The sequence below is a fragment of the Microtus ochrogaster genome, unplaced genomic scaffold, assembly GCF_000317375.1.
Source record: "Microtus ochrogaster isolate Prairie Vole_2 unplaced genomic scaffold, MicOch1.0 UNK8, whole genome shotgun sequence".
NCBI lineage: Eukaryota > Metazoa > Chordata > Mammalia > Rodentia > Cricetidae > Microtus > Microtus ochrogaster.
The window spans coordinates 7,091,948-7,115,312 of NW_004949106.1; the positions used below are offsets into that span (position 1 = coordinate 7,091,948).

General features: G+C 43.0%; 1 protein-coding gene and 1 pseudogene across 3 annotated transcripts in view; both read left to right on the forward strand.

The window, feature by feature from the left end:
* The window catches only part of Tmeff2 (transmembrane protein with EGF like and two follistatin like domains 2), a 275,486-nt gene that overhangs the window by 136,087 nt on the left and 116,034 nt on the right, over positions 1-23,365 (forward strand). For all 3 annotated transcript variants that reach the window (XM_013353485.2, XM_013353484.2, XM_005366363.2), the window contains exon 5: positions 6,494-6,590. In XM_013353485.2, coding sequence (XP_013208939.1) covers positions 6,494-6,590 — 97 coding nt within the window. The remainder of the gene's footprint in view (positions 1-6,493; positions 6,591-23,365) is intronic.
* On the forward strand, positions 23,000-23,364 carry LOC101987268 (annotated as a pseudogene).

A 23,365-nucleotide genomic window follows, 5' to 3' on the forward strand; every position in this document is an offset into this window, starting at 1 on the left:
TGAAGTACCTTTATTAGAAGGTAAGGTGTTAACACACTTGAAAAATAATGAATTCTAGCCAAAGAATGTGGCACCAAGGGAATAATAAAAGTAAGAGTACAACCCAGTCAAACAGGAAAAGTCAGTACCAGCATGTACAAAAGGGTCAAACTTGCACTGAAGAAGTCACCCCGGAACATCGGTCCTGGAGAATGAAGACACTTGGGTGTTCTCTCTCCACACACCGGTCCTCTCATGGTGCCCACTATGAGTGCTCCCTAAAGCAAGTTTGCAACAGTGAGAAAAGGAAATCAGAGCTACAGCCAAGCCCAAAAGATACAAAAGTTGCCGAATGCGATAGAAAATGAGGCCCAGTAACGTTAAAAGTTAACATACCAAAGCAGCTTGATTTTCCTCCCCAAGATTATAAGGTTGGTTTAACATGTGAAAATGAATGCATTCTGTCACATTTACGGATCAAGAGAAAAAAATCAAGCTTGGGGTAAAAGGATTCTCAGTCTTCGCAACAAACACGAAACCCGACTGGAGGTAGATCACAGACCTGTGGTAAATTTAAAAGCTTGTAAAAGCACAGACTGGTATAAGCTTTGAGTAAAGGACTTTCTAGGCATGACAGAAAAATAAAAGTCATAAAAGGAAAACATTCATCGAAATAAACATGTGTGCTCTCCAGAAGAAAACACCTCTCGGAAGGTAGTCTGAGAAAAAAAAAATCACAAGATTGGTAACCGAGCAAAAGTTCATATCCAAAATATAGGAGGACATCTGACAATTTGAGAATAGAAGTGAATACCATCAGCCACAGTAGATTTTACCCTGTGTCAGTAAACCTGGTATTGTGAAGCAGTTTGATTAGAAACATATGTATGCAAAAACACATACATGCAAAAAAAAAATATAGGAATGTTTGTCTGGCCAGAAAGATGCTCAGTAAATAAAACCTGCTTGCTGGGCAAGAATGAAGACCTGAGTTTGATTACCGAGAACCCAAGTAAAATCACAATCCTCTGTCATCACGGGGTTCCTGTGGGAGATGAGAGAGAGGAGGCCTGGGTGCTCACAGCCCGGAAAGTCTGGACCAAACAGTAGAAAAACCATAACAAAGGAGCCCTGGCTAAATTTAAGCAGAAGACAAGGAGCCAACACCTCAGGTTCTTTGACCATGTGCATAGGCAGTCATTGTACATGCACGCCTGCATTCCCACACATAAGCATGCAGACACATAAGCACACATGACAGCCAAAACTATTCTCAGGTCTTTATTCAATACATATTAAAATTTAATTTTTTTTATCTTTTTCCTCTCTCTTGTTCTGCCTTCTTCCCAACACCCCACAGTGTGTGTATGTGTACATAAAATTCATACCCACATGAATGCTTATCATGTCGTTACCCCTGAGCTCCGGAGCTGAACTCCTGCCCAATAAATTGCCAGCTGATCACTCCCAATGCCCAACTCTCCTTTAGCACGAGGATGGACAGACAAACTGTGGCAAAGTCTTTAAAGGACTACTGAGAATCCAAGGATGCTGAATCAGTACTCCTGACACACTCCAACTACCTGACTCTCAAAATTATGACTGAAAGAGCAACAGAAGATGGCATGTTGTCTGATTTCATGAATATGACATTCTAGAATGTGTAGATTGTGGTGACAGGGAGCAGATGCCTCACTTGCCCAACTGCAGACAGGGTGGTGGCAGGAAATGTGGGCACAAAGAAAGGAGCCTCAGAGAAAGAACTTACTGAGATGGTAGATGCCTTTCTATGTCTCCATATGCAGGCTTTTTAAAATTCTACTTTTATATATTCCATCCTGACCATAGTTTTCCCTCCCTCCACTCCTCCTGCCTCTCTTCTCCCCTGGACCACTCACCCTCAGTTTCTCTTCAGAAAAGAGCAGCCCTCAGAGGGACATCAACTGAACATGGCAGGCACAAAGAGATACAGTAAAGACTAAGCACAAACCCTCATATCAAGGCTGGACAAAGCAACCCATTAGGATTAGAAGGATCCCAAGGTCGGGCAAAAGAGTCAGAGACAAGCCCAACTCAAACTGTTAGGAGTCCCACAAGAACGTAAAGCTACACAACCATAACATACATGCCTGAGAACGTAGCTCAGAACCACGCAGGCCCCATGAATGCCACTTCAGTCTCTGTGAGCCCCTATGAGCCCTGCTTAGTTGGTTCTGTTGGCTGCGTTCTCATGGTGTTCTCAACCCTTCTGGTTGCTACAATCCATCCTCCTCATCTACCTCACGGTTCCCCGAGCACCACCTGCGGTTTGGCTGTGGGTCTCTGCATCAGCTCCCATCAGTTGCTGGATGAAGCCTCTCTGATGACAGTGGAGTTCAGCTCCAGGCTAGGGTATAGCAGAATACCATTAGGAATCATTCCATTGACTTTTTTCACCAGTTGGTTTTTATCCTAGGCCTTTAGGCTATCCAGCCTCTGGTTACTGGCCTCCAGGCAGTCAGGGTAAGGCTCTTTGTCAATTAGCATGGCCCTCAAGTTGAACCAGACGTTGCTTGACCACTCCCACAAGTTCTGAGATACCTTTACCAGAACACATTTTGCAGTCATGACAGACTGTAGGTCTAAGGTTTTGTGACTGAGTTGATGTCCCAGTCCTACCGCTGGATGACTTGCCTGGTTACAGAAGATGGCCAATTCGGGCTCCACTTCCCCCATTACTGAAAGTCTTCACTAGAATCCCCTCATGGATTCCAGGGAGTTTCCACTTCACTAGGTTTCCACATTGCCCCCCAAGTTTCCCCCTAAGTTCTAGTCATTCCCCCCCCCCAGCCAGTAATCTCTCCCTCCGTCTGTCATTCCTCTACCTGATCCTTTCTGTTCCCACCCCTACCTGCCCCTATTCCACCCTTGGGATCTGTTCTATCCATTCTTCAATGTCGAATCATTGCCTTAAGATCTGAGTATGTCGCTAAATGTCTGTTTCTGCTAGGTTCTCGGCAAAACGACCATTTAAAAACTGCTTGAGCATTCCACCCCCCATGTTAGAGACATTATAAGCGCAGGTGTGACAGTGAGGTAGGCAGAGAAGTAGGTTCCAGCATCATCACGTCAATGGATAGCACCAGGGTAAGCATCTGTTTTGACCCAGAACCAAGTGGGGATGAAGGAACGTCACTACCCTTCAGAAGAAGTCACCAGGACAGGGAGATTACAAGGGGTAGATCCCATCACTTCGTAATGGTGCTCCACATTGAACCTTTTTAAAATGGAGTGCGTAGGTTTCCTGTCTAGAAAAGGATATCAAATCGTTGGTGTTTTCAGAAGCTGCACCTCTTTAATCCCCCCCCAATTACTTTCAACCTCTTGTTAAAACCTATTTCTATTAAATCAAATGAAATAACTATTCTTCGTGGCAGCTTAAAATGAAGAAGCTAAAGTGTAAATGCATGGTTAAGATAAGACTCTGGGATAAATAGGTTTATACCCATAGACTCATTCTACGAATACACATATTTAAGCACCGTATCCTTTCCATCCTCCTTCTGGTGATGAGGAAAGAAGGCAAAGAGAAACCAGCTCCATGTACTGCACATTTACTGAGCCTGTAGCGGGAGCTTAGTCAGGGATCTACAAGCTTGTGTGACTGTGACCTTTATTAGAATTACAGTTCGTATTTCAGCCTCTATGCAAGTACGTGTGTATGACTAGATCGCTGCTATGTAATCGAGCTTATTCTTGCTAAGTAAGACACGCTGATGCTTTCTCGTCTAGTGGAGATGGCTGCATAGCTACAGCAAGCTTGGTTCCGGCCCATTTAGTTCCACTGACCACTAATAGCTTGTGCATTCTGGTTGGAAATGATGCACGGCGCTGTTCTTTCTCCCCAAAAGTGAAACAGTGTCCCCAGCATCAGGGCGCGGTAAGAAATGCCGAATCTAAAGCCACTCTTCATCCCTGTCGCATAGGAATCTGAATTTTATAGCACCTCCTGATGCCCCTTGTATGTTTCCAGTGCTAGAAACCTTGTGCCAGAATGTGGCACTGCTGATGGCTTCTGGGCATCCCTTAGACGGACTCTTACCCAATGGTCTGATTTTTAGGGCTTTATTTTTGTTGTTTGCTACTATAACGCGCATACATCCGCCTCAAACCATGCGATTAATTCAGCATCTCCAAGATAAACAAATATATAAATGAACAAACAGAATCTATCACAATTTGTGAGGCCAATCATACTTAAGAACCCTTGGCCTTTGGGGTTAAACAGAAGTGAGCTGATTTAATTGCTTATCTGTTATAAAGGGGAAACAGATATTTTGGGTACAAAGGAAATATTTTCTTTTCGCTTTCTTGCGGATGACTTCATGCAAAGCACTATATTCCCCATGTAGGCGGTGCTTTATCTTACTCTGACATACTTCTCCTTGTGAGAAAAGTTCCAAACACTCCCTCTCCTGGGGTACGGCATGGCTTAGTGTGGGTAAGAATGCTATGGTCAGTCTTGCTGAGTTAGCAACCCCCCACCTCCCATTCTTGGTTAGATTCCTCAGCCAAGATCTCAGCTGCTGGAGAAGATGGGCCTGCCCTTGGGGGCTATCACCCACCATTAGGCACCTTCCCCTCACTGGGTTATGTTCCTGAGGGATGGGAAACTGTAGCCTGAAAGCTGCTTATCCTGCTAACCCTAAAAGGTTCACTCCCATAAGCAGCTTCTGTGTTGCATTAATAATAAGAAAGTAATAAAGAGAGCAGCCTCAACCATCAGTCTCCCCAGAGGTAAGGGCCCAGCTTCCCTCCCATCCCCATGGTCCACTCTAATGGCCTTGCTCTACTAGGGCAGTAAGGTAAATTGATGTAACTTTTGCCTCTTTCATCAGAGCTAAATTCCTTCTTCCTCAGAAGCTCCGAGGGATTTTTCTTTTCACTAAAACATCTAGGTTGAGAGCAATATTATCAATACTTTGCCCTGTAAAATGACCCATTTGATTCATAACATAAACACAAGTTAAAACTACTAGGCATAAGGAAAATGGAAAGAAAGCATCAGGATATATAATCACGCTCAAGAAAAACTTGAAGATCTGAGAAAAAGTCCTTTCTCACTCTCGCTGTCAGAGCTAGGGATCGGAACTCTCCTGCAGGTGCTCCGGGTCCTTTGTGTTTGCATCTTTGTCCACCAAATCATTTTTTCTTCTCAGTCGAAATCAAGAAAGATAATTACTTTCGTAAATGCGAAAAATTTATGAATAGACCAAGAAGCACTGATGAGGAAATGGGAAACGCTACTCAAACAGGTTTGGATGTAACAGGCCAAGAGTGCGCTGCCCGGTTATGTTTTATAGAATGCTCGTGCGGCCCATGGAGGAGTTATAGCCCCTTTCAACTGAAATCATGGCATCTCTAGATGATGGGTTCTTTTAAGATGTTTTGGTGTCTGAACACTGCTGAAGAGAGTACGTTCTGTCCTTGGAAGCTGATTGTCTCTGCTCTAGTTAGGCTATTAATTTTTTTTTCATTTTACAATAAGTTCCTTTCTCTTTCAACTTACCTGTTTTCGCTGAGCACACAGTAGTCTATTAGCTCAAAGGTGTTGCTCAGTCTTTGCAATCAAATCACTGGAATGTTTTCTTTCTCTCTTACATCGTTTTGTACTTATTTTGAGAGGCTAATTTGTGATTTGCCTACATCTTGCCAATTCCATATGTATACATAAGGCAAAAGACCAATATCAATAATAACCAGTAGCTGCATTAATATTTTAAACACAATTTATGTTCATAACTTGAGACAATCTGCAAAATAATCTAGTTTGTGGTTAAAGAGATGGATCATTAGTTAAGAGTCCTTTTTGTTCTTCCGGAAGATAGAATTCAATTTCCGGCTCCCTCATCAGGGGACTCAACTAGACCTGTAGTTCCAGGTCATCTGATACCCTCTTCCGCCTGCTATTGGCACCACAACACACAAGCACACATCCACACACACACACATATACACAGATAAAATAAGACTTCAAGCTTTAAAATTATTTCCTAAATATTTATAATCCACCAACATGTTTTCTTTTATGTAACAGGCAAAGGTTGAAATGGAAGTGTCTAATAAGACTACTCATCCAATATTTCTAAGATTGTGATATTTTGAATAAAAAAGAATATAAGTTAGGAATAAGGAGACGCAAAACACTTTTCATATTCACTGGACTTTTCCTCCACGCTGAATCATTTGTAAAGAAGCAGCTTTTATATAATCTCATGACTAGCTAAGCAATTTTCAAAACCCTATATGCCCTCTTGTTCGTTCTGTTCCTCATGGAAACAGTCAGAAGCATCCACTCCATACCGGTGAGTGCCACAGTATTGCTCAGTCAGCCTTAAAGCTGGGGAAGCAATGAGAGAGAGAGATGCCATGTACAGTAGCAAGGGACCCCAGGGCTGTCTGAGAATTCTCCCAGTATTTTCAACCCTGCACATACCTGTCTGCATGCCCTTCATGTGTGCCTTCTGTCCCACAGTCCACGAAGGCTCTGGAGAAAGCAGTCAGAAGGAGACATCTACCTGTGACATTTGCCAGTTTGGTGCTGAGTGTGACGAAGACGCTGAGGACGTCTGGTAAGACGCCGTTTCCATCTCTTAAGATGCTACCTGAGATTAGTTGCTATTGTGTTTATTAGCTATTCTTTCAAGAAACACATCATCAGTATTTTTATTTTCTTCTGACTTCCAAAGGTGGTAAGCAGAAAGGGCTGTGGGTTTCTGGAGCTCACTTGTGAGGTGGGTCAGATGAGCAGATGTCTTCACGGGAAACAGAAGCATCACTGATGACCTACGTCACTCTCCCCAGACAGAAAGGGGAATCATATTTACTAGAACATCTCTATAAAATAAATGTCATCTAGGAACAACAGATGACTTCTAAGTTTCTTTAGATTGTAATAACAAACACACCAGACAATGTGTATCTGAAAACAACTGAAACATAGTTTACCCCTTCTTGAGCTTAGGAAGTTCAACATCCATCCTGGAGAAGACTTAGTGTCTACTTCCTATAGACAGCATGGCCTCTCTGTAGCCTAAAATATAAGGAGCAAGGGACCTCCTTAGTTCCTTTATAGAAGCAATTATTCAATTATTTAAAGAGGATTCAGTATACACGACACAATCACCGTTCCCAAACCATCTCTTCTCATGCAGTTTGGTGTCAAGAGTTTGAACATACATATTGACAGAGAGTTCTAGCCACAGCAATTGCTAACATGATTTCTGATTTGTGGGTCTAAGTAACAGCTGAGATTTAGGAGAGGGCACAAGCGAATTCCCACAGCCAAGCTGACAAGACATTTAAACCAAATACACACTCACGTGTACGCGGGCACACACGCACACACTAGGCTGCCTTCCAGCATGGGGGTGTCCTTTCCTATGCCGAACAATGACAATCCGCATTACTTTGAATGGGTGTTGAATACTTAGCCTCCTGAATGGTCTGCGCGTATTAGTCCTGATCTGGTCATTTGGCAAAATGCATAAAACAAAGGTCACAGAGAATCTGGTATTCCACCTCTTCCCTTCCTTCCTCTCCTCATCCTTTCTTCCTCCCCTTCTCCTCCCTCCATTCTTCTCCCGTCTCTCTCCATCTCCTCCCTTCTCTTCTTTCTTCTTTGCTCTCCTCCATCTCCCTTCTCTGGTCTCTGTAGCCATCCCCCTTTCTTTCTTTCTCCTTCCCTTTCTTCATCTCCCTTTCTCCCTCCTTTCTTTCTCTTTTACGTATACTCCGTATCCTTTATAGAAATAGAAAACCTTTTATTTGCTTCAATATGAAAACTGTTTACCGAAAGCTATTAACGCTCATTTTGATAAAACTTCTATGGGTAGAAAGAATTTCTCTAAAGAAAAATGAACACTTTTTAAATAAGAACAAAAATGGATACATTGGCAGGAGCAAACCATTAGGGACTTACAATACATCTTAATGCTGAATAAGCCAAAGACACCACCTGAGTACGCTGGGACATTTAGCTGTGAGCGCTATCAGTACCCAGCCAGACAGAATAACCATCTATTCATAAAAACAGACATCAGTAGGCTTTCCAGGTATCAAACACCATCAGTGACCGGAGAGCTAGGAGTGCATCTGTGGTGCACAGACTAGCTGAAGCATCTGGAGGAGAAAAGCATGTGTATTTTCTTAAGAGCATCCTGGACATTGTGATGCTGATAAATTTATGGGCCCTAATGTGGGACATCGCAGAATGTCTTCTGAGATTCTTTAAGCATCTCAACTTGTGAGTTTAACCCCAAACTTACTGAATCAAAATTTCAATGAACTGGGATTTAGATATTTTTTATTTTGCTGAAACTCCTTAAGTGGTTATGGAAATGCTAATTTGAGAGAACTGACTGAAAGAATTACTGATTTCGCCGGGCGGTGGTGGCGCACGCCTTTAATCCCAGCACTCGGGAGGCAGAGGCAGGCAGATCTCTGTGAGTTCGAGACCAGCCTGGTCTACAAGAGCTAGTTCCAGGACAGGCTCCAAAACCACAGAGATACCCTGTCTCGAAAAAAAACAAAAACAAAAACAAAAAAAAAAAACAACAAAAAAAAGAATTACTGATCTCATTTCTAGCTTCTTGTCAGTTTTCATGCATACATTTGTTTTCCTTTTAAAAAAAAATGTACATAGAGGGGGGCTGAAGGGATGCCTCTGCCCCTAAGAGCATGTGCTGCTCTTGCAGAAGAATTTAATAAAATAACTTCCTTTCCTCCATTTCTCAGGGTTATAATGATCATTTTTAACTAACAGTTCACACTATCCACGTACAGAATTTAAGACATGGCACTATACCATTACCTAAAAATGTTGGCTTGCCTCCTGTGTGTTCTATCATTTGTACATGCTTGTCCAAAAATGCCCATACAGATTATTTTATTTTACTAAGAAGAAATGAATTTTTAAGATTTTGAAATATGAGGAGAAAGTAGGTGTAAAATGTTGGCATGACAATTCCAGCAAAGATGTAATTAAAATATGTCTTTGCAACCCTGCCTAGAAGAACGAAATTGCCAGCTTGGAGGCGATGTCTATGCAGTGACTCCTCAGGACGGTGGGTTAGAGCTGATGACTCAGAAAATACTTACAGTGGGCAGTGGGAAAACATCCAAGCCAGCAGAGTGCTAATTCTAGTAATATTGCAAAACTTGAGATTCGCAGTGTAAATGGAGTTCAAGGATTTTTGTGCAGGGCTCATGGCCTCAGAAAGAATCAGCAGTTGTCCATGAGAGCCCAGCGTGACAAATGGGTTCAGAAGTAGCTTTGTTATGAAAAAGAGAGAGGGGGCAAGACAGAACCTCCAGGAACTGGGTTATCACACAGGATAATGAATTAGGGACTTAACCAGGTCCACTTAGTGGGCCTGCCTTAGATGACCAAGAGGTAGAAGAAACGTAGCCTAAACTGGAGTAATCAATTTCAAGGTCAAAAATGAAATCAACGCCAAGGCTGGCTGGCTGCTGGATCAGTTAGCTTTTGGCTAAGATATCTTGTACGACCCAGCCTGGAGACAAGATCCGTTCCAAATTCAGAGTAAGCCTGAACCTCCAGATGGGGACTAAGTGGCCGTGGCTGTGAAGATTAGAGACTGCAGGGGCAGTGAGCCAAGAGCATCATTATATTTCCCAGACAGAGTGAGGCTCGCTGATGCTCGAATAGAGTGTTAGTTTAAATGTCCGAGGTAAGCAAGAAAGAATTACGCTGACACCAGCGCATTGATTTTCATTTACCTAAATACCTTTGTATGTTAACATATTGTGTTTGCTTGGCCCATGAAGTAGATTGGAAACAGCTGAAGGACATGAGACCAGAGCAATAGATGAAGTTAAATAGGCATAGAATGAGAGAGACTATATAAAATAAGGTAGTTAGCACTCCGGGAGTGATCTGACCTACTGTTCTGCAGAATGCTCGCGACAAGAAGGGATTTTTGACACTATTGATTTGGGATGAAACTATGGCTTGGTCCTTTTGCAAACATCGAATTCCTCACGGGCTATGGAGCAATAAAGAATACAGCATACTAGTTTGTGATACGGTCTCCTTTGACGTCAACTTTATACAGCTTTATGCATACAAATTTCTTTTTTGTGGCTTAATATGCAATAATAAGTAGGTATACATAAATAGTAATGACAAATGCTATCATTATTATCCCTGGAATAGACACACAAAAGTACACAATTAATCCTGATCTTTCTTTAAACCTGGCCTAAGACATGAACATTTTTATTCTGCCATGGGGTTGAGTCGAGTTCCTCAAAGATCTCCCATGAGGAAGATAAATATTTTGTTAGCATTCATAAGTCAGTGCACAGTCTGCTAATCTCATCTCCACAGTCAGAGGAGGTTCAGAGTTAAGAAGCAAGACACACTGCAAATGAGGACTTAAAAAGGAAAAAAGAAAAAGGAGGAAAGACAGCAGAATCAGAGGTCAGAAATAATAGTTTGAAGATGGTAGCGAAAGGCTATAATGCTGCAGGAATGGATGGTTTGTTTTTAAAAAGCGCTATGTGCTATGGTTTCATTTGAGGGCCTTTTCCTGTCTCTTTCTTTTTTTTTATGAAATTATCAAGACTGCAAAAATTAGGAAACGATTAGTTTTCTCAATATGAAAGCCAGACTCTTGCTACAAAAAATGTCTTCCGCTCTGGGTGCTTACCTCTGTGTAATAGAGGACTTGGCTTGAAGAGAAAGAGAGAAAACTCAAGCCAGATAAACCGTCCACATTGCGGAGGGCCGGCGGCTGGAAAAGAGACATCCTTTACTGAAGGCAGACTTCAGTTCTTCAGGAGGAGTGCGAGAAAGGGCTGGAAGAGCCAGAGGGATAAGGGACACCATTAGAACATGGCCTATAGAATCAACTGAGACTTGTGGGGGCACCCAGAGCTCAGGAAGTCTGTAGGGGTCTGACCTAGGTCCTCTGCATTGTGTGTTGTGGCTGTGCAGCGTGGTGTTCTTGTGCGATTCCTAACAGTGTTAACTAGGACTGTCTCTGACTCTTTTGCCTACTCGTGGGATCCTTTTCCTCCTAGTGGGTTGCTTGTTCAGCCTTTACGCGATGATATGTGGTTGCCTTATTGTAACTTTTCCTTCTGTCTGGTGTTTGGTTGATGTCCCCAGGAGGTCTGCTCTTATCTGAGAGGACATTGATGGTGGATCTGGGGGAGGGGAGGGAGTGAAAAAATATGGAAGAATTTTTTTTTTTAAAAGACAGACGAGAACAGTAGAAACATTGGTGTCACTGATATGAAGAAAGAAACTCTTGTGTTCCTGCATGGGAGGGGTTAAAGAAAGAAAAAAACAGAAGGAATTAAAAGGTTAATTATTCTCTTTAACCACTATCCTGAAAGAAAATCAAAACTTGCATATTTAAATATCAAAGCGAATCTCAAATATACAGTGCAAATATAGTTTATACAGGAAAAGAACGGCTTCTAAATAAGAGGAAATTGGCTCATTGCAAAGTAATAAAGCACCGGCTGATAGCAGTGGGAATAAGAACTTACGAGTTCAGCAAATATTTCTGATACTTGGTTCATTTTAGACACCGCTTTATATTCCTTTAATTATCTTACCTGATAAATTATCTCAGCGAGTCCAAAGTAGGTCAGTAGGAACTCCAGGCCCCGGGAACTCGTCCTTAGAAGTAATAAGCCTGGAACATTTGTGGGTCCCTGTCAGTCAAAAGTAGTTCAGAGCCCTGGGGTTGATAGCTGATGGAATGTATTTTTTTTTTTTTTTTTTTTTTTTAAGGAGCACATTGATAGCTGGGCCTGATCATAGGAATGGCTGGGAACGAAGCTGGCTGAGTGCCGAATATTTCCAGAGTGTCAGCCGAGAGCGAGAGCAGGAGCAGGAGCAGGAGCACAGGTGTAGGAGGGGGTGCGGCCACTGATAGACAGCGTAAGGGGAGAGCCTCAATTATTATATGAGCTTGCTTGATAGCCCCTCACCGTTCTGACTCTGCGCTTGTAATGTTTACCACACGCCACACAGCCGCCATTAGCGATATTATGCTGGTTTAAATGCTGTTAATTTTCAGCACCCACGCATTTCTGTCTCTGAAAGCAGCCACAAAGCTTCCAGTATTGAAACACCATGCTGCATGCATATACAAGGCCGGCAACTGACCGCAGGGTAAGAACTGGGAGCAGAGCAGCCCCGACCTCCTGTTCACAAGACTGAGCACCTCGTGTTGTTAGTTTTCTGTCCTGTAATTGGAGGAGGGTGGACAATTTGATATCCTTTCCTGTGGGTCTTCCACAGTTTAATCTGAAGTCCTTAGCATCCTGCTCCTCGGATCTGAGCAGACTTCCTTGCCACTAGAAAGACCGCGAGACCATGTGTTTCTGGCATCACGTCCAACCTTAATGCATTTTGGACGGTGGAGACTCATGAATATTTGAAACAGGGCAATGGCCGGGGATGATCCTTGGCACTGAAGTTCGCCATACACATAAGTAAATTAGACGTTAGCTCCTGCTGACTTGGGTGCTTTTGGGGTGTGAGTCTGAGCCAGTAAATTAAGACCCCTCTGAGTGAACACAGCAAATGCCTTCTTCAGAAACTGCTCCTGGTTTCAGTGGAACAGAGCCACTGCTGCAAGCAGAATATTTCTGGGTGGAAGGGTCAGATAGGGCTATACATGGAATCAAGAAAATCATGCTTACTAACCAGAATTTTGTTGTAAACTGACTTTATCCAGTCTTTCCTTGAAGGGTTTCCTTTTTGTTATTTCCTTTGTTATCTAGCCTCAGAAGTGTAAAGGTGGTAAAAACCAAATTAGGACTGCCTTCCAACATGAATTTACTCATGACGACAATGAGAAAAGTCAAAGAGGGAAAAAAAAAAAACCCAAAGGTCCAGTTTAGAAAATCCCCTGTTTGTTGTGTGTATAAATGGCTTTTTAAGAAACTTATTTCCTGGTCGGATTTATTGTAACCATCATACGCTTTCTCCCGTGAAACAAACCTTCACTCTAAGCACAAAGCAGTTGGTTATCCCCATTGAATCCAACCACTCTTTCACCCACTCCATCCCCAGAACATGGATACCAGTATTTTGCCTATGAGTGCATCCTGCCACACTCAAGCTTCCCAAGTAGATAAGGCTGCTGATGACGCTTCCACCCTAGCAGCCTGCAAAGCCCCTTCTGGTATTGGAAAAGCTAGCAGAATGGAGAAAACTTCCTGGTCGCTGCCAACTTGATTCCTCTATGCCCTGTGACCCAAAGTGTAGTATATTCAACAATAGTGCTTCACCATCGAATTCTGGCTGGCAACCAAAAGCAGAGGTAATAGCCATTATTGTTCTGGTCGGGGGGAGGGGGGCAGTCTTCAGGATACTCCTGACCAAGAACTTGAGGGGAGGTATCCCATACACAACACTGTCAGGCTGAGAACACGGACACTTCAAATACAAAATGGCTACTTAAAAGCCAACTGCTGTCCCATCCTCTCAAAACAGGGGATTGTGATTTATGAAGTTTCCTAAAGCTTTTTAAATGAGCCAATTTCTGATACCTACCTAGCCTAGTTCAAAGGGAATTGGGCCCTTAAGTTCTGGAGTTTTCTTGATATTTTTCCAGGTTCCACGCAGTGACTAGACTTAATTACAACACGACAGCTAGAAACCGGATCTACTATGGAACACTGAAAACTACAGGAGTAACGAATTCTCAAGTTTCACCTGTGTTTTATATGTGTTAGCCTTATATATTTCGGCTACATAGTATCAATCATACGGCTTTTATTGTAAGTCAAAACAAAGTTATTGTAAATAGCAACGAAACAGAGTAGGCACAATTCTCAACACAGATTGTGATTCTTCTATGAATTTAACTCTTCCAGTTTTTCTCACCAGTTTTACAAAGACTCACTGTAGACTGATCCTGATAGCCTGACATTAATTGTCATAATAGTGAAACATTACTAATGTAATATTGCCTAACTTTTGGTGTACGGTGAACAAATCCCCACATTTGATATCTTTTAGAGTTTGGGGAATTTTGCTGATTTCTCAGTCTTGGAGATAAAAATAGGCCTCTCATTATATTCCTCCGAGGAGACAGAAGTTTCACAAATGTGTCTCCTGGGTGTTAAGACACTCTCCTAAATATTTAGATTTATGGAGACTTTTAACTTGTACACGATGAATTTCAATGCACCAATAATTCATACTTTATGTTTTTAAGAAGAGGAAACTGTCGCTCACAGAGAAAGGAAAATAAAAGTCTCCAAAGCCCCCGAACAGGAGGGAAAGCCTCGATTTGAGAGATCTTGATGTCTCCTTCTGCTCAAAGTTTCTCAGTATGGGAGTCAGTGACATCAATGAGCATGTCCATGTGCATATGCACAAATAGATATGACACTTGCCTCTGGTGTATCATGTCTTTAGCATAGGGTCTCATGCCTCATAACAAAATGTAAAAACAAAGTTCATACATCTGGAACAGTAAAACCCAGCAGTTGGCACACCCATAATGACCACGCTACACGGAACGTTGAGGGTTTCTTCTCATTTTTCCTCCGCATTGTGTAATTTTCATCTCTTTAGGTTTTGGTAAGGATATTAAATTCTTACGGCTTGTGAATATTTTTTACTATAGCTATGTTTGTGTGTGGCTAAATGCAGTTACTAATTGGAGGGCTCAAAGAGACATTTCTTCATCACAGTCTACCTGCAGCTGGGCTGTATTTCGGTGACAGTCATTGGAGTGCCACACTCAACAGTGTTTTTCATAGGACTGTGCAAAGAACAGAGTAAGGAAAAATCCAGGGACAAAGTTTAATTTTGTTGCTCCCTACCTGGGAAAAAGTTCATGGGCTATCTATCCACTCTCAAGAGGCAGAAGAAGATACATTACCATAGATTATATTATAGATTATATTATAAATGTCCAATTTTGCCGTAAGAGACCCTATCTCAGAAAATAATGTGAAGAGCAAAAGAAGAGGACATCCAGGATCGACTTATGGTCTCTGCACACATGCACACACACACACACGCATGTATGCATGCACACACAGCGCACACGTGCACACACACACACATGCATGCATGCACACACAGTACACGCACACGTGCACACACACATATGCATGCATGCACACACACGCATGCATGCATGCACATACACGCATGCATGCATGCACACACAGCACACACGCATACGTGCACACACACACACGCACGCACACACAGTACATGCACGCGTGTGCACACACATGCATGCATGCACGCACACACAGCACACACACATATGCATGCATGCACGCACAAAAATCAACATTGCAAAAGGTCTAAATAGTAGATGCAAGAAGGAACAATAAAGAAGGATGGTTGGAAGGGGGAAGACGGCAAAAAGGATTGAAAGGAAGAAGTAAGACAGAATGAATTTCTCTAGCCCCTCAATGAAAAAACAAAATTACTCAGAGATGACCTGATTCATCCTTTTTCACTACGCTATGAATGAAATGGAGGAAATGAGAGCAATGTCCTTGGGATGGACGATCATCTGTGGATTATTTACCATGTTGTCTTTTCTTGGTCACTGCAGCCTTTTAAATGCCTTTTACAGCTCATACCATTCTCTAAGCTCATTTCATCAACCAAAATGGCTTTGAATGAAGTCATGAAGGAAATACTAGGTCCAAAATAAGCCATAAAGGCTGACTCAGAGTCAACTAATATTCAAGTAGGTATGTCTGGAAGAAATATACAACAATGCATAGAAAGTTAAAACGAAAAATACAGATTCACATGAGAAAATATCGACACATTTCTATTAAAACTATAGATCGCCTCCTACATGTGGAATGTTCGGACATTCAGATACAACATCCAAGCATCAGTTCTAATGAAAAATAAGGATAGCACGCTGTACCTCACTTTGGCATTTAAGTCTGATTGACTATGACTTACTTTCATTAGAAAGCAAGCTGACTTGGGGGGAAAAATACAAAAGAATTTATTTGCCTTGGCTGCTCACATTTGAAGATTAAAAAGGAAGAAGAAAAGCCCTGCACTATTTAACAAAGCAACAGATTACTCATAATTCTTCAGAGAAATATAATTATTAGATAGGTTGATAGTTCAATGGAACAAATAGTTGAGTAATTAATCCCCATATAGGTAAATGGGTTGATTAGTAGGTAGTTAAAGGGGTTAATTGTAAAAAAATAATAAATAAATAAAACTGGCTCCAAGACCAAGCAGTTGACAAGCCAGAGATTGTGAAGCTAGTATGGCATTATTCTATTTTGGAAAACAAAATGAGAAAATAATAATGAGAGTTGCATTCCTTATTCTGGTGAGTAGTCATGCCGTCCTAATTGGTGCTTATAGCAGTTTCCGTCCACTGGAGTTTCTTTATCTTCAGCAGATCCTAGCTGCTCATCACTCTTTGCCTGCCGTGGTGACTAAACCTTTCCTGGAGGCTACTAACCATTTATCCTTCTGCCTAGATTGAGGTTGTGCTGATTCACCAACTTTGATCACAGAGTATGGTAGTACCAAGAGATGGCCTCATTGGTTACTCCAGTTTATAGTACTAACCCACTCTACCCTAAATAGCCAGAGTCATTGCTGTGGTAGCATAGCAATTCAGTCCTTACCTACTGACTCGGAGACATGAGACCACACACACACACACACACACACACACACACACACACACAGTGTTTGCTCACATTTCAGGACAGCTATGCCGACTTAACATGAGCTTGCCTTTTCTTGAAGTCCTGGAGACCTATTCTTTCCTTTAATAGAGAGAAGATGAGAGAGAGAGAGAGAGAGAGAGAGAGAGAGAGAGAGAGAGAGAGAGGTTCTAGATGGGACTTTCATCAGGCAGTCTTTGAAGTGACATTCTCCATTTTCACTCACATTCCACCAGCTGTAATATTCGCCATATAGTAAAAGTGTCATTAAAAAGAAAGAACTTCATCATGAGGTTCAGCAATGGTGCCTGAAAGAAGTATTAGATTCTGGAGCGTTCTGGCCTATCAGGGGGGATTCATCTTAGCACTTGTGATGAGTGGAGAGGTATACAAAACATAAACAACACTATTTCCTTTAAGGAACTCGCATCTTGAGCAAGAAAGGGACGGCAAATGAGCAATAAAGAAATAAAAAAGCAATATGCTCTCAGTAATGGGTATTTTGGATTGTGCTAGCGAAAGGTGTCTTCTCTGAGAACTATCACTGGAGGGGTGTCATGATTACTTGTCCTGTTGCCGCTATAAAGTACCCCTAAAAAAGGTAAATTAACGGTGAAAGTGGATTTTTGTTTTGTTTTGTCTTTTAGTTCACAGCTCAAGGGTAAAGTCCAGCATTATGGACTGGGACAGGAGCTAAGGCCGTTCTCTCAGGAAGCAGGCAATGTCAAATGCAGTGTAGGGGTCAAAGCCCATGGACTCGTGCTGCCCACATTTACGATGGGCCTTCAGGCCTCGAAGAACCAACATAATCCCTGACCGGCTTGCCTCTAGGACAAGCCACCCCTCATAGATGCTCCTGGAGGCCCGCCTCCCACTTAGATGCCGTCAGGTTGACAGGACAGTTAACACTAATTATCTCAAATGGAATGTGAGAGTCAGTTATGGGAAGGTCTGTGAGAACAGTATTTTGAGCGAGGAGAACCCCCTGGTTCAAAGGCGTAAGAGTGAGGATGAGTCCAATGTTAGAAAAAAAAACAAAAACAAGAAACCAGCCAGTGTTCAGGGTGTCCTCTGCCCACATAAGATGCGAAAGGGTCTAAGATGAAGGTAAGGGAGGGATGTGTGAAGGTCCACGTCAGTCTTCATAAAGAGGTTCCTTTGAAGGACAGTGAGGACACCCCAGATGCTCTGTTCTCAAAGTGATATGGGGGTTTGGCAATTTCTAGACTCATCTCTTCCTGACACCTTCCAATCGACCCCCAAATAGCACCAACACCCCATTTTCTCAAATACCAGGGAATGGCTTCTCTTGATTCAGTTACCTCCCTGCTGATTCACCCTTACCTGGTGCATAATATCCGGGAGAGCAGAGACATCTAATTTGTGGCTTCTTTGGTAGTAAGCACAATTCCGAGACAACACTTAGCTCCTGAGCATGCACACGAGTAAACGGGTGTTGATGAAGAAGCGAGAACATGAAAACAAGTCAAAGGAACAGCGAGCAGTGCGCCCTTGTATTTCTGCCCTCTCCATCCCGCCTTCCCATCCCTGCCATCTGTTCCCCCATGGCGTATGGGATTCATGGGAAGAGCGTGGAATCAACCACTCTGCGAGCATCAAGGGAGTAGAGAACGGATCAAAGAGAGATGAAAACGCCCTTGCTGAGCACTGGGAAGGCTAATGGGACAACCTGTCAAATCAGGGCTGGGGCGGGAGAGTCAATTTGGAATCAAGAAGGGAGCTGGTGAGAGAAAGTTCCTTCCGGAGCTAACTGACGAAAAAGCAGAAGCAAGAATGCCCAGTAGGCAACTCATTACAGGCAAAGTTGTGTGATGCAGCCAGAAAGTACCGCAGGAGTTCAGAGAAGCCTAATAAAGCAACGAGGTTTGAGGAGTCAGAACAGACACGGAGGTGGTGCTGCGGGAGGATCTTCCGCTTTTTCAGCCAATAGCTGCTGAAATACCAGCCCACTGGGGCGTGGTCTATTTATCTTTAAAAGGAAGAGTGGCCAGCCTCAGGGCTGCTCCCTTGCTTCCTGTGCTTCATTTTGGCTCCTAGGCACTTTTCCTGACAGTTGGTGTTTTGTGAGTTTTACCCCCCAAAATGAATACCCTTTTAAATCCTAACTGGTGTGGGATTGCTTCGCGCATTATCTGGCGCCGAAACAACCCGCACCCCCCCCCCCATCCCCTAGCTCGGCTGCCTGCCTCTGGCTTGGCTACCTGTCACCAGATCGGCTTGGCACGAGCTCTCCCTCAGCCGGAACCTCCAGACGCCTCCGGGGATCCACAGGTATGGACAGTCTCTGCCGGCCCAATTTGATCTATACTGAGCGGGTTTTTAAGTTCCCCCTTGCAATGTGAGTCACAGAGCTCACAGCTCTGTCTTTAAGTTAGATAGGTATTAAGAATTGTAGATTAATAGTCATCTATGTCTGTCATATTTATAGTTAATCAGGTTCTTTGGATACATGGAGATTATATTTTGTATAAATAGTCTTCAACCTCTTCGAAGAGCTGTAGAAAATGGCATTTAATTTAATCTTAGAGTTCTGTGGTAGTGAGACACAATCACTCCTGGCAACACCGACCTATCCCCAAGAGATTGTTGAGCACCAAAGATACTCCACTTGAAGCTTGTCTTCTTCTTGACAAAACCGGCCTCTGGGCAAGGAATTGCCCATACCTCAACTACTGACAAAATACACAGTATCCGGAAATGGATAAGCAGAACTGTCAAATCTTGCCAAGACAGGGTAAGATGGTTTTGAAAAATCTCTTGCCTGTTAAAAAATAGTCTTTCAGTTATTCTAGGCCTTAGTCAAAGTTGGTTGCTTCAACGCTGAAAACATGAGTTTGGGTGATTGCCTAGGTAGCCAGTTGTCTCTGTGATTTGTTGCATATTTTGGAAGTTGTTTGATTGTACTTCCTAATTACTCAGGTAACATTATTTCCCTTCTCAGATCTTCTATGGGGATGAAGACTAGATAAATGTAGCAACTTTCCTCTCATGACCTGTCCAAGTTATTTATTATGCAAGACTTGGGCTAGTTAGGATAGGATATTTGTTCTTATTGTATATAATTTTGTAGTAGGTTTAGAATGCTCTTACTTAAACAAAAGGGGGAGGTGCTGCAGGAGGAACCTCGGCTCCTTCAGCCAATAGCTGCTGAAGTATGAGCCCACTGTGCTGGGGGAACGCCTTCTACTCCTTCAGCCAATAGCTGCTAAAATACCAGCCCACTGGGGCGTGGTCTATTTATCTTTAAAAAAAGAACAGCAAGCCTCAGCCTGGCCGCTCTCTTGCTTCCTGTGCTTGGCTCCAGCTCCTGCTCCAGCAACTAGGCTCCTTTCCTGACAGTTGGTGTTTTGTGAGTTTTACCCCCCCCCCAAAATAAATACCCCTTTAAATCCTAACTGGTGTGGGATTGTTTCGTGAGAGAAAAAGTAGACTTATGGGTAAAATGACATGAAATATTAAAAAAAAAGAAATATTTACTAAAAATAATAAGATAATAAAAAGAACGGACAAGTAAATTTCACCAGTAGTACCTGAACAGACTGAGATAAAAATACTAGAAATAAGCCAACAAGGGAAGCCCTGAGCGCTGTCATCTCCCATGTACTCAATTAAAATAGAAAACTACTGCTTTTGCTTCTGAACCTCTCTGGCTCCTCACAGAGCAAGAGAGAGAATTCTACTGCTTGGTCACTGTGGGTGGGGCCATTCAATTGTCTAGTTCAAGACAGACCTGTGACTGAATTGTCAACACAGAACTCCTCAGGCTTTTATTTCCCTCATCCTAGAAGAGATACCACTCGTGCTTCAATAGGGAGCTGCTCTATCATCCTGGAACCATAGCTAGACCTTGGCTATATTAATCCACTGTGCCGTTAGGATTGTTTGTGGCTCTGATACCATCTTCCCTTAGCGGATACCTGAACATCACTGGGGAGGAAGGAAGGATGGGTGGAAGACGAGACTCACGCCTGCATTAGGAGAAAATGGAAAATCTGAAGATCTTCAAGGACGAAGAAGACCTGATGTTAGCAAGGCTTAAAATGAGCGACTTACAGCCCACTCACTCACACAGGCTGCCACAGTGGGTGGAGCCTGGAGACGTCACTGCAGAGGTGTGGCCTTTGCTTGCTGCAGAACAGGGCAAGCTAGGGGGCCTCAGAGAGACCGCTGCTGCTTTCTCCTCTACTGAAGACGGCTGGTAGGCCTCAAAATAGACTACTGCCTTCTTCTTCCTCGCTTCTCTGATTTGTCTAAGGGTCAGATTTGGACAGAGAATGGCCCCTCCGGATCCCCAATGACGTAATGCCTGTGACACAGTAGAAAATAGAAACAAGGGATCAGATCCGGAGGCAAAAGTAGGGCAACAATTTGCCCCCTGTGAAAGAACAAGCGCTTGATTGGGCTCTGACAAGAAGGAGGTATTTACAAAGATAAAACCTGGCTTACAAGAATGAAGCAGGAATTGATTTTCCATATGGGGCCTACCACTGTGGGAGATTAGTAACAGGGCCAGAGGACAGAAAAGGCAACACGTCCATTTTTGCTCCAACAATCTGCCTACGTGCATGGCTCACTCCCTGTAGGAAGTTCTGAGAAGGGAGCCGTGAGAAATGCAAAGCAAAAGGGTGTCTTTTTCAGGCTCGCTGCAAACTTATAGAAACCTAATTTTAAATGTCTTATGTTTGGGGCCAGGTGTATTGGCACACATCTTTAATCCTAGGACTGGGGGGACAGAGGCAGGCAAATCTCAGAGTCTATGTAGGTAGTTCCGGGCCAACGAGGACTCCATCATAAGACCTTATCTCAAAAATAAAAAAAATATTTTAGGTGTATTCCTTAAAATGATGCTTGAGATAATTATTTCAGTAGTTGACGCAAAATTGTAAGTTTCTTTGTGAATTTTCAAAACTATTTTATACTGCTTTTGGGAATTTCATACGGTATATTTTGGCCATATTCCTGGAGGTACCATATTCATTAGTCACGAGAAACGGAGAATTCAAGTTGGTAATGACCAAGCAGTTTCCTTTCTGCTAGCTAGATTTCATAGTACGAGAAGATGCTAAGTAGGCTGCTCTGGCTAGAGGGGAAGTCTTAACTAGCAGAGAACCCTATAAATTGCAGTAATGACCATCATGGCAATACATGCCCGTGGATACCACAGTGGCACAAAAGTTATGTGGTAACCAGCTGCTTTCTGATTAAAGTCAAGTCTTACCAGAAAACCATGGTTGGGAGCACACAGTGAAGTTGCTATGATTTTGCTAAATGGACATAGAATCCAAACTTCCTTCTACCTTCACGTCTCACTGTGGTGTTTAGACAGAAAATACACTTACCAGTGCTTCTACCTAAACCAAGAATTATGTTCTTCTCGTTGTTCTTCATTTTTGAAGGAAGAGACAAAAATCAGTAAAAATAAATTCTCTTAAGAATTTTCTGTCACAAGAAGAGAAGTCTTTACTGCCTCAGAAAAAAAGGTTTTACCAGGGTAGTCACTCAAGTTTAGGCTGCCTTGCACCTAAATCACCGGCCTGCAATGACCACACTGGGTCGGGGTTTAAATCTGCCAAATCTGCCTTGCTTTATTCCCTGGCCACGATTCCAGAGCTCCTGCTGGCTGTATTTACTAGAGAAAGATGTGCTTGGAAAGGGAAATGGATGGGCGGGGGTCACACAGGTGCTTGCATGCTTAGCATCCTGGTGTCTTGAGAGCTCTGGCTTTGCCTCGTCGTTCCTCAACAAAGGCTCCTGTGTTTTTAACAACAGCTTAGTTAAGAGCTGAGATACAGGTTGCTTGTCTGGCCGTAGATTTTGGTGCTGCCAGTTGTGTGGATGTGAACAGATCCTCACATCTCAAAGATTTTCATCCATAGAAAGAGAATTTGGAGAGGTTTTCAAAGGTTATTGGGAGCCTAGGTACAAACCATTAGCATTAACCCAATTTCTTTTGAATCTCTTCTTTTTAAAATCATATTGAAAATTCTTCAACATGCTCCTTTCTTGCTTAGGTCTTTTCTCTTTTTCCTTGTGGTGCATGTAGTTGAAGGGAGAGTCTTACACAAGCTAAGCAAGCACCCACGCTGACTTGTTTTTATCAACCTGACTCGTCAAGATACCCGAGAGCTTAAATTTCAGAATCACGTCCATCAGATTGGCCTATAGGCCTGCCTACGGCGAGTTTTCTTGATTAATTATTGCTGTGGGAAGATCAATACCACTGTAGGTAGTGCCATACCTGGGCAGGTACTTGGTCCTGGGGTCTATTAAAAAAAGCAAGCTGAGTGGCGATCGGAGTCTTACTAAAGCGCAATCATGTCTATTATGTCCTATAACGGAGGGGCCGTCATGGCCATGAAGGGAAAGAACTGTGTGGCCATCGCCGCGGACAGGCGTTTCGGGATCCAGGCCCAGATGGTGACCACAGACTTCCAGAAGATCTTTCCCATGGGTGACAGGCTGTATATAGGCTTGGCCGGGCTGGTCACCGATGTCCAGACAGTTGCTCAGCGCCTCAAGTTCTGGCTGAACCTGTATGAGCTGAAGGAAGGTCGGCAGATCAAGCCCTACACCCTCATGAGCATGGTGGCCAACCTCTTGTATGAGAAACGGTTTGGTCCCTACTACACAGAACCTGTCATTGCCGGGTTGGACC